The 11,527-nt window shown below is 48.0% G+C and overlaps 1 protein-coding gene and 1 long non-coding RNA gene across 3 annotated transcripts in view; one reads left to right on the forward strand and one right to left on the reverse strand.

The window, feature by feature from the left end:
• PTPN1 (protein tyrosine phosphatase non-receptor type 1) overlaps positions 1-4,996 on the reverse strand; it is a 63,631-nt gene extending 58,635 nt beyond the window's left edge. For both annotated transcript variants that reach the window (XM_086331386.1, XM_086331385.1), the window contains exon 1: positions 4,765-4,996. Coding sequence is in view for 1 of the 2 variants with exons in the window: in XM_086331385.1 (XP_086187511.1) it covers positions 4,765-4,827 (63 nt within the window). In the remaining variant the exon portion in view is untranslated. The remainder of the gene's footprint in view (positions 1-4,764) is intronic.
• Positions 4,997-8,299: 3,303 nt separating this feature from the next.
• LOC147359997 (uncharacterized) lies at positions 8,300-9,985 on the forward strand. Its single transcript, XR_015138898.1, has 2 exons — positions 8,300-8,775; positions 9,071-9,985. It is a non-coding gene; the product is annotated as an uncharacterized LOC147359997 (long non-coding RNA).
• The last annotated feature ends 1,542 nt before the right edge of the window (positions 9,986-11,527 follow it).

Raw genomic sequence — 11,527 nt, forward strand, 5'->3', positions numbered from 1 at the left:
AGGGGCATGTGTCTGAGCCAGAAAGAGTGGGACTGGCAGCCTAAACAGAGTGTTGAGCCAAGGGACAGAGAGAAGGGTGTCAACATATTTTCCTCACAGGATTTAGCTGTTCCTAATGAGAGAGAAGGGTGTCTGAGAAGACTGCACCTTCCAGGGTGGCCAGAATAAAAGGTGTGTGGGAGGGAGGGGAAGGCTGGAGCCTGGCTGCCACGCCAAGGAGTCTGGACCTCACAGATAAACGACAGCGTAGAAGTAAATAGAGGAGGGACAGGCTCAGGTCTGTTTCTAACACAACTACTCTAGAGACAATGTGAAGACTACATCCGGTAGGGCGGGGGAAGATGTGGAGAGATGGTTGAGGGACCTTATTAGTATGTTTCTGGTTTCACTAGAATTTCTGTCATGTGAAACCAGAAATGGTAGCAGCATAGGCAAAATCTGAGAACTGAGACCAATGGATGGTAGGAAGCATGTCCTGGTGATCAGTCAATGAGATGTGGCAGAGGAATCAAGAACCACTGCAAAGTTCCCAGCACTCTTGGATATTCAAAACGTGCACCCAATGACTGGTACCAAACTCCACTGTCTTGGACACAAAGACCCAGCTGGACTTCCCATTGTTCCCAGCACAAGGAAACACGCCCAGCCTCTCTGCAGTCAGTATCAGCTGCTTACCACGAACGAATTAACAGAAACACTGTAGGGAGGGGCGCCAGCTTGTGCAAAACTCACACGCCATCAGGTAGGCTGATGAAAAACGCATGCCATTAAGAGCACAGCATGGGACGAAAACTGCCAAAAGGACTCCGCAATCCAAAGGATCAGAGAACGGACAGCTCAGAAAAAGGAAAAAGGCGGGGCGGGGGAGGCACGGGGCAGACGCAGTTATTTCGCGCTTTAGAGACTGAAAAAACCCTACAGGAAATTTAAAGATTTATCATGAAATTCAATATACATTAATTACGTTACTTAATACCAGAATTAAAAAAAATAGATTTGGGAGAGCTATTTGTGCTAAAATGCAAAATGCACTGGAGAGACCTTGGAGCCCAATGGAAGGTAACTGAAAATCCCTGCATTACTGGCGGGATACAGTCCATGGGGTCGCACAGAGTTGGACACGACTAAGCACATACGTGCGCGTGTGCGCACACACACATTATCCGCCAGCTGACTTTTTAGAACCATCTGGTATGGTTTATGATGTACTTCCAAAAGAACCAAAGTATTCCTATAAATACATCAGTGATGTCAAACAAATAATGACAGCAAAACATTCTTCCTTTCACTATTTCTACTTGTGCCCCCTGTTAATCTAAGAGGAGTCCAGACAATTACAAGCGCCTTTGCATGTTTCCAAAGTGGGGATCAGACACCTAAATTTAGTGCACTCAAACCAGGGCTACAAGAGAACATTTAGATCTAATGGGTCACTCAAGATGACGAGGGCTTCCCAAGCTCTCCATGTTATTTCCGTTTGTCTTTTTTTTTTTTTAACTGAAGTGAGTCATAGTACATAGATCTCTTCCTCTGCACAAAGCACAGTTTTTGTCTGAAGAGCATAGATTTACATAAAAAATTATTAGGAAATTTTAATGTTCACCTTAGACTATAATGACACAACAAGTATAGAACAGTGAGGAATTTTAGTGGACTATTGCTATAACATGGTTTTAACACAGTCAGGCATTAAGTCGTATTTCACAATGAAAGCAGCTATAAAAACAAATGTCAATTGGAAGAGTGGCCCATTTTACAAAGCCTGCCTCTAACACAGAATAAATCTTGCCTTCGAGTCACAAGCTATTGTTGCAATCTCTTTTATCTGAGACAATCAAATCATTCATACTGAAAAGTTGTGAACAGTGTCACAGAATCAAAGAATCAGAGATGAGAGAAATAGTGAAAATACCTGACCCCAGCTTTAAATTACAAGTGCATAGTTTTTCCGATTTTCATTCATTCAAGCCCACTCTTCTCATTCTGGCTCCAAAACCAATCCCTTTCCCGTCTCTTCTCTCTTGAGCACTCAGGGCCCGCTATGTATTACTTCCACTTTTCAACCCAGACATACGACCGTTTAAGTGATAGAAAACAACTTTTAAAGCCACCTGCACATGCTTTCAGAGCTGACTTTTTAGAGACCTAAATGCTTATTAATGTCTATGCTGTTTATTAGCATTAACGACTAAAACCAGTTATACTCACTTTATCAAACTGACAAACAGAATCTTTGCTTGAAACATTTGTTTCCTAAGCCGCCACATTCCTCAGCATGTAAAAGTCTACTTCATCCTTTGTTCTTTTCCCATTGTTTCCGAGTTTCTACATCTTTTTGTTCTAGTTAGAAGTTAGTATAGTGAGAAATAACTGCACTGCTTTGTTTACAAAAATTACGTATTATTTTAAAAATCACAATAGACTAAGCAAGCTCAAAGTGGCTTGGTAGAAAGTTGCCTTCATTGTGACATGCCACAAAATATTTTTAACTTCCATTTTCTACCAACCATAAACACATTTCTTTGAATTTCTGAAAAATAATGGTTTCGGTACATTGACACATACTTTGGAAAATCTGCCACCTTAAACTCAAGGTCATTTGAATTCTACATTGTTTTAAAATGCCACAGTTGGCTGTTAACACTTTTAACGATAAGAAGGAAAAGAGCTTCTAATTTCGATTTTGTAAAAGAGAAATATCTGTACTGCAAAGGTGAGAAAGCCTGAGTGGATAATTCTCTAAGATAAAAGAAACCACCTCCAGAAATGTGGCAATCCATTATGAGTCTAGAGAAATCTCAACATGTAACTCATGGGACTTCAAGGTGGTAGACAAACTTAAAACAATGAGGGAAATTTAATTGAAGACCATGCTCCATGCTAGTGGCTTGCTTAGCACAGTTTTAACAATGTTTGCGTGACAGGTCTCTCACTCTGCCCTAAAACAAATCAAATTCAACCAAAGGCTTTTTACAATATGAATTTGTTGTTGCCAACTGAGTCAGTTTCCATATAAAAGATTTTCCTCCAAAACTCCTGGAGGCCACCCCTACTTGAGACGGGGTACGTCATAATCAACTTCAACACTTCAGACCCAGAGTTTTGTCTTTTAAAATCACTTTAGTGTATTAAATTTGATGCAGAAAACTTGTCTACACATTCTCAGAGTCACTCGTGGAATTCATTCAGCTCAGAGACCAGACATGCAATACAATTTTATATATTGATCGACCGTACTTAGACAAATTAGAGTGGTTATAAACATTAGTCTATCAGAAGCTAATATACATTACATTGCAAGTAAAAAGAATCCTGTCAAATGAGCTTGATGCAAATCCACATGAAACCAAGCCTGCCAAAAAAAGGCTTCTGTTAGTCGAGCATACCAAAGAACTGCTTAAAGCTTTCTTCCTTTTTAAGTGGAGCTCAAAATAGATTTTAATACTACCAGCTGATAGGTCTCACAATTTGCCTTTTGAGCCTATAAGCCGAAAACAGCCTTCTCCCTTTACACAAGTAACAACATCTCTCTATTCTGTACATCGCTTATTTAAAATACCCAGTGTGGTTTTGGTTAATCCTCACAACCCCCGCAATGACATTTAATCAGGAGCAACATATTTTCCTCACAGGATTTAGCTGTTCCTGAAAGCAGACCTCTTCATCTTTTCTATCTGATGATGCAGACACATGGGAGAAACCCCACCTCCCTAAGTTTTTATTCATGAACCACCATAGCCCACAAGGAGATGAGGACTGGGAAGACATCATCATCTTTACCCTGACCAAAGGGTCGGATGCTCGCCGGAGAAAAAGATGCTGTTTTCGAGAGGGTAAAAACGCTAACCTCCCCCCGCGCTGCCTGCCTGACACGGGGTAACCCTCTGGCCCCAGTGGAGTGGGTGCTACAGACCTCCTGGCTGGAAAGCGCTTGAGTTTGATACTCTCAGGGCTGAGCGCACAGAGCAAATGCCTCTTCCTCTGACAGATCTTCCCTGATCCCCTTCTCTGAGACAGCCCCTCTCCCCTGAAGTCACTCTCGACCCGCTGATATTGTTTTCTTCGTAGCCCCTGTCACCATTTGAAATCATCTGTTCACGTGTTTGACGGCCCCCGTTCGACTCTAAGCTACCGGGGTGGATAGGATCTCGCGGGTCTCGTTCAGCAAACAGTACCTCCAGCGCCTCCGCGGTGCCTAGCACGGTAAGAGGCACGCGGGTGCAAATCCATCAAATGAATGAACAGGAAAGGGGAAAGGACTGTCATCCTTGGGACTCGACGCAGCACGGCGGCGACTAGGGGGAGAGGAAATATAAAAGAGCCCTTCTCCCCCCGGGGAGACAAAGGAAGGCAGTCCGCGGTGGTCCGGTCTAGGAAGGGAAGTGGGGGGCGGGCGGCGTTCTGCCCACCACCCCAAGGGACAAAGAGTGGCCGGGCAGGGGGGCGGGGTCGGGGTGGGAGGCTTCACGCCGAGAGCGGAGGCCGGCGGCTTCCAGGCTCGCGAGGTCGGTCAGCCGGGGCTGGAGGACCTGAGGAAAGTGGGGGGTCAACGGGGGGCTGCGAGGCCCGGGAGAGACGCAGGCCCGCCGGGGGACAAAGACACAGGGCGCCAGCCGCGGCCGCCGTCCGACCGGGTTCTCAAGCAGCGGGAGCCGAGGCGGAGGGCGGGACGCACAAGGAGACCGGGGCCGGGGGCGGTGTGTGTGAGGGGAAGGCTCTCGAGGCCTCAGGAAAGGCCTGCAGCGCTCCGGGGCGCTCCCGCACCTGGTAAATGGCCGCCCAGCTCCCAGCTCTGTCGATCTGCTCGAACTCCTTCTCCATCTCCATGACGGGCAGGGGCGGCTGCCGCGCCTCTCCCTCGGCCCCGCTGCGCCGTCTGCCGCTCTAGGCCGCGTCGCGCTCGCCGCCCCGAGTCCCGCCGCAAACCTCGGCTCCGTCGCTACCGCCGCCTCAGCCGCCGCTGCCGCCGCCGCCGCCGCCGCCGCTTCTTCATGTCAACCCGGCAACCGGAAGTACGCATCGCGCTGCCGCGAGCTCCGCCCTTCAGCCGGGAGAGCCAATCAGCTCTCGTAGGTGTCGGCGAGCACTTCCGCGGGGCGGGGCCGGGGGCGGGGCCGGGACAGACATCTTGCCGCGCGCGTTCCCCCCTCCTTTCCCGGACTCCAGGCTTGGGCGTGGCGCGCGCCCGTTGCCTAGGCGACCCCTGGCGCCCCGCCCACGGCGCATGGGTTTGCAAGCCTCCCCTCCACCCCACCCACGCGTCTTGAGTGCCCGCCGTGACGCGGTGCGTTGGAATCAAGTGACCTTGAAGCAGTGATGCTTCTTTCCTGCAGCGCCAGGGCCTAAGTCTCAGGGCTCAAAGCTGGAGGAGGCGCAAGGAGCAAGGGAGCGTTACGTGCTCCTTCCAGGCTCCCTTTAGCCCGATGTCTGCCCTGGTTTCTTGAAACTTAGCGCTTCATGGTTTACGGGACTGTTGGGAAAGGCCCCGCTATTCTCTGAATGTATTTTCCGTTTTGGAGTCTCCTGGGCGCTGCGGAAATGAATGGATTGGGATCTTGAAATGATTTTCAATATTTCCCCAAATAGCAAGGAAGTCCTGGTCAGACTGGATTCAATGTAGCACACATTCCACGGTGCAATAGTGTTGAATAATGGCAGGTTTCCGGGCCGACCTCCGAAAGATTCGGAAACGGGAATGTGTATTTTTCACCCGCCAACCCAGCTAATTCTGTACCTGTGGTCCTTGAAGCGCGCGTGAAAAGAGGTGGTCAAGCTGCCTTCCCGCAGGCTCTGCTTTCAGCCATCCACCTTTGGCTCTAGCGCCTTATTTGGATTTTGTGAACTTCGTGGGGTCAGAGACCCTGCAGGAGGGAATCATCTCTCTTCACTGTTCCCATCTCAAGCCTCCCCAAGAGTTATGTTGAATTCCAGCTCATTCCTTGAGTGCTTACGGTGGGTACTGTGCCAGGCATTTCAAGTACATTTTCTCATTTAATCTCTACAACCACCCTACAATATAGGCACTTTTATTATTCTCATTTTATAGATGAGGAAACTGAGGTGCTGGGAGGCAAAATCACTTGGCCAACGTACCTTTGCATATGGGTATGGAAGCCAGGATTCTAACCTGTCTCCAGGAGAAAACACCCTTTGGAGCCAGGCTGCCTAAGTCCGAATTGCAGCTCTATTGAATATAATACTGGCTGTGCAACCTTGGGCAAATTACCTAACCCCTCTCTGCCTCTGTTCCCTCCTTTGTAAAATGAAGATAATAAAAGTACCCACCTCCTAGGGTGGTGTGAAGGTTGAAAGAATATGTGTAGTCTTTTGGGGTCTTCCCTGGTGCCTCAGGGGTAAAGAATCTGCCTGCAATGCAGGAGACACAGGAGAGTGGAGTTCGATCCCTGGGTGGGGAGGATCCCCTGGAGGAGGGCATGGCAACCCACTCCAGTATTCTTGCCTGGAGAATCCCATGGACACAGGAGCCTGGCGGGCTGTGGTCCATGAGGTCGCGAAAAGTCAGACACAGCTGAAGAAACTGAACACACACAGCACAGTGCTTTTAGTCTGGTGGGTGGATCAATAGATACGAGCCCCTGTTATTGTATTCCATCAAATAATAGCAAATGGGAGATAAATTATTATTGGGTAAATGCAGTTGGTTTGCTAGGCAGTGTCTTCAGAAACTCTTTCATGGAGGGGGAAATTAACAAAAGATGTCCCTTCAAGTGAAAAGTTTGGGAACCCCACACTTGGCAGTTGCCTGATTTAAGTCTTAGCTATTTGACTCTCCAGGTCCGTGAACTCTTCCTGCCCTTGTTTCTTTAAGTGCTTGTTTGTCTGGAACTCACAGAAGAGCTCCTTGAAGGGGACAGAGAACAAGGCTGGTCCATTCCTCTCACATGGGCTGAGCTAAGTAAGTAAATAAATCAAATGCCCATATGGAGCCCAAGTGGCCCTCCTGCCTTCAGGGAGTGCCACCCAGTGCCTGGCGCGGCTTTGGAGTGGAGCCAGTGCTATGCACAGGGTGTTGGGGAAGGAGTGTGGTGCGGAGCAGGTCTGTGTGTGCCTAGTGGACGTATTAGTTACCTAGGGTGACCCTAGCAAATGACCAGAAATGTGTTGGCTTAAAGCAACAGAAATAAATTTTTTGAACAGTACTGGAGGCCAGACGTCTGAAGTCAACGTGTTGACAGGGCCACACTCCCTCTGAAATCTCTAGGGGAGAATCTTTCTTGGCTTCTTCCAGCTCCTGGTGGCTTCAGTTGTTCCTCAGCTTGTGGCAGCATAAATCCGGTCTCTGTCTTGTCTTTACTCAGTTTTCTTCTCTGTCTCCTCTTCTGGCTGTCTAATCTCCCTCTGCCTTACTCTTTGAAGGGTATCTGTCATTGGGTCTGCTGCTGCTGCTGCTAAGTTGCTTCAGTTGTGTCCGACTCTGTGCGACCCCATAGACGGCAGCCCACCAGGCTCCCCCGTCCCTGGGATTCTCCAGGCAAGAACACTGGAGTGGGTTGCCATTTCCTTCTCCAGTGCATGAAAGTGAAAGTGAAAGAGTCCTGGAGTGGGGTGCCGTTGCCTTCTCCGGTCATTGGGTCTAGGACCTACTCTAATGCAGGGTGACTTTGCATGGCCAGGTGATCCAAGATGATCTCATGTTGAGATCTGTGAATTAATTACATCTGCAAAGACTCTTTTTCTGAATAAGGTTGCATTCTAGGTTCTAGGGGATAGGACTCAGGTATATCTTTTTGAGGCCCCCCACTCAACCTACCACAATGGCCGAGGGTAAAACTTTGTCACAATATTGATCCTGAATGAAACCCCTCATTTCAGATTTCAGCTAGTCACTATGATATCCATTCTTCACATAGCAGCCAGAAAGTGCTCTTAACTTTTAGATCATGAAAACTTATATGTAAAATCCTCTGGTAGTTACCCATCCTTATTAGAATGAAACCCAAATAAGTCCTAACCTTGGTGTGCACTTCACCAAGCTCTCTCCTTTTTTTGTACTCTAGTCCAATTCTCTAATTCACTGAATGAGTTTCAACCTCAGGACCTTTGCACCGGCTTTTCCTGCTGCCCGGATCTTCTTGCAGTTCTTCTCACCCTTTAAATCCCAGGTAAAATGTCCTCTGCACACAGGTCTCTAACCACCATCTCTAAAATAGACCCCAGTCACTCTCTAACAGTGAACTTGTATTTTTTCATTTTTTTGCATCACAGAGTTCATCGCTGTGTTAAATCCCCCTCTGTATTCATGGGCTTGTTTGCTTTTCCTGCCCCCCACCCCCCACTAAAGCATTCCATGAGGGTAGGGACCTTGACCTCTTGGTCCGTGTTCCAAGCCCCTGATATTGGGTTGGGAGGAGAGACTTGAGTTGCTGGAATCCTCTGCAGCTCTCTGAGGCTTGGCTCTTGTCCATAACACTCTGCCAGTTCCCTGCCAAAGCCTGGCCTAGAACTAGCCAAGGCTTGATATCCCCTAGAGATGTGATGGTGATGTTGGGGAATCTTTTAGTGATGACCGGTTAGAAAATAAACAAATAACCATGTGTCATGATAGCTAAAACCTTTTCCTGGCAGGCCTGCCTAAGGGATGGTCTCACGCGATTTCCTAGGTCTTTCCTTCACAGATTTAGCTAATGGAGGAAATCAATGACCCATTAAACTTTTTAAAATGTCCTAAAGACTTGTCAGTAGAGAAGGATGGGTATTTACCAAGCCTCGGGCAGATCATTGACTCCTGACTTAGCAGTGTCAGCAAGTTTCCTGGTAAAAATCCATCCCAGTCTTTTTTTCTCGGAGGTAGACCAGTGTTAGGAGCTTGGGATTCAGGGGGAGAGCGAAGTAGTTTCGATGCGATGTCGCTTTCTCAGAGAGGCCCCTTCTAATGCCCCTGAGTAAACAGTGCCCCGAATCCGCCTTTGAGGACATATTTTCTCCCTACTGTTACCACGTGGTGTTATCTCATACATTTTTCTGTGTTCTCGTCTACCACTGCATGTAAACTGCATGAAGAAAAGAGACAAAGTCGATCTGATTTAGTGTTGTCTTCCTTGAGCTACAGGTCATTCCCAGATGGGCCCACCAGACCTTGGAAGGTTCCAGAAATCAAGACAACAGGGCTTTTTTCTACCTCATAGACTCGGACCCCTAGAATCCTTGCGGGCCCCCAACTCCTTCTGTCTGCCAGTGAGGATACACAGCCAAGAAGGGACACGGCCCTTCCCTCTGAGATTCACAGCTGCTCTCCTGAAGAGGTTTGGGCATCTGGACCAGTTGGCTGATTTGGTGACAGCCAAACACATCCCTGAGATGGGATAACTGAGATGAGTTATCTCCATCCCTGAGATGGGATAACTGACTCGGGACAAAACCCAGGCCCGCAGCACGGAAACTGGATGTGTAGAGAGAGCTTCAGCCATGGGTTACAGACATGCTAGCTGTGATGTTGCATTTTATTTTTTAAAAATAGTTTATTTTGGCTTTTTCTTAAAAAAAAAAAAAGAATTGTTTTTTTGGCTGTGTGGCACATAGCATCTTAGTTCTCTGACCAGCATTTGAGCCTGCACCCCCTGCAGAGGAAGTGTGGAGTCTTAACCACTGACTGCCAGGGGAGTCCTGATCTCGCATTTTGTATTTTCCAACAGTCCTAAAAGTCTGGTGTGATGCCATTTTGTGATGAGAAAACGAGTAAAAAGAGGTGAAATCAGTGAATACCCCAATATAGAATGTTGGTCTGACTGCAGTTGGTTAGAAGCTTCTAAACCCTAGGTCTGCTGCTTGCTGCCTTTCAGGCTTTGGGCAAGTTGCTTAACCTTCTAGTGGCAGCCTGGATGCTTTCCAGCGAGAAGAGCTCAACTGAAAGTAAGCTTTCACAAAGTGGGGAATTCACTGGCGCATGAAGCTGGAGAGTCCAAAAGTGGCTTCAGGCGCAGCCGCGTCCAGGGGCTCAAACCTCGCCGCTGTGACGCTCTTCCCCTCCTGCTGTCTCAGTGCTTCCCTCCGTGTTAGCTCCGGTCTCCTCGCCAGGTACCCGGGATGGCCCTGGCAGCTCCAGGCTCACTTCTTGCCGACTCAGCAACCCCGGCAGAAATAGTGCTTTTCTTCCCCTGTGGTCCCAGCTCCAGTCTTGGCCTTGAATCTCAAGGGTCCACTTGAGTCTCATATGCCATCTCTAAGCCAATCATTTTGTCTAAGGAAAATATTGGCAAATAAGTAAACTGAGGCCCAGAAAGGTCAATTTCTTACAAGGTCACACAGCTATAAGTATGGAAGTAGGATTTAGATAAGAGGCAATCTGGTTTCAGCACCTGTGCTCTCAGCCACAGTCTCTCCAAGAACTCCCATGATCTCTTAACAAATAATAACCACGTGTGCATGCTAAGTCATGTCTGACCCCATGGGCTGTAGCCCGCCAGTCTCCTTTGTCCAGGGGATTCTCCAGTCAAGAATAATGGAGTGGGTAACCATTCCCTTCTCCAGGGGCTCTTCCTGACCTAGGGCTTCACCCCAGGTCTCCTGCATTACAGGAAGATTCTTTACCATCTGAGCCATCAGGGAAGCCTTAATAATAAACCATGGATACATGATAATCGTGAGAATAATTATCCCAACAGCATGGTGTAGCTACTACTATTATTATCCCACATTTGAACTGAAGCACAGAAAGTTTCACAGCTTGCTTGTAGTTACACGGCTAAGAAATGGTGGTGTTGGGATTTGAACCCAGTTCAGCTCTAGAGGCTGTTCCTAATTCTGAAATTCTATGACTACATTTGAGTTCTGCACTGTTTCAGAACTCACAGGAAGGTTAGCAGCCCAGAAGCTCCTCCCTCACCTCCTCCCAGGACCTTCCCCATCCTTGTGAAGACTCTCCCACCTCCCTCCCACCCCGCCCCACCACCCCCACAAAATATTTCAGACTTGACTCCAAGCCGTTAAAAATAAAAACAAAAATAAATACATAAATCTAATCTGGAGCTGCCTCTCTTGCAAGGGTGAGTTCCCAGGGACTGGAGGGGCAGGCGCTCAGGGGAACTAGGGGAATCACGTGTCTTCTGAGAAAGGAGGGTGTGGGGCGGTGATTGAAGCAGGGAACCTTCGAGCAGGGAAGTTTGACTCAAGGATGGAAACTAGACCTGGCCCCATGCTTTCAGCAAAGGAAGGTTTCCAGAGGCCACCCCGCTACAGTGGTTCTGGGCGTAGATTCTGCAGTCTGGCTGACTTGGGCTTATGTGCCCTTGGACAGGTTACTTACCCTCTGATGGTCAGTTTTCTGTCTTTTATGTTAAGACAGGGATGTGATGGTTGGATGAGTTGGTGTCTGAGCCTTGTCTCTGGTTCAAGGACAGGACTTCATAAATATGGCTGTTATTATTGCGATTGCGTAGGTTGCTGAGTGAAAAAAGCTACCACCTGCTTCCAGATGTTTTCATGGTGTATGTTGCCACCTCCTATTTTACATTTCTAATTTTTGGCATGCTGCTGGAGGTGAGAAGGGCTGGCTTTGTGGGTGTGTCTC

This window comes from Bos grunniens, chromosome 13, assembly GCF_055505025.1.
Source record: "Bos grunniens cultivar Pamir isolate PY7600 chromosome 13, Bosgru_T2T1.0, whole genome shotgun sequence".
Classification (NCBI taxonomy): domain Eukaryota; kingdom Metazoa; phylum Chordata; class Mammalia; order Artiodactyla; family Bovidae; genus Bos; species Bos grunniens.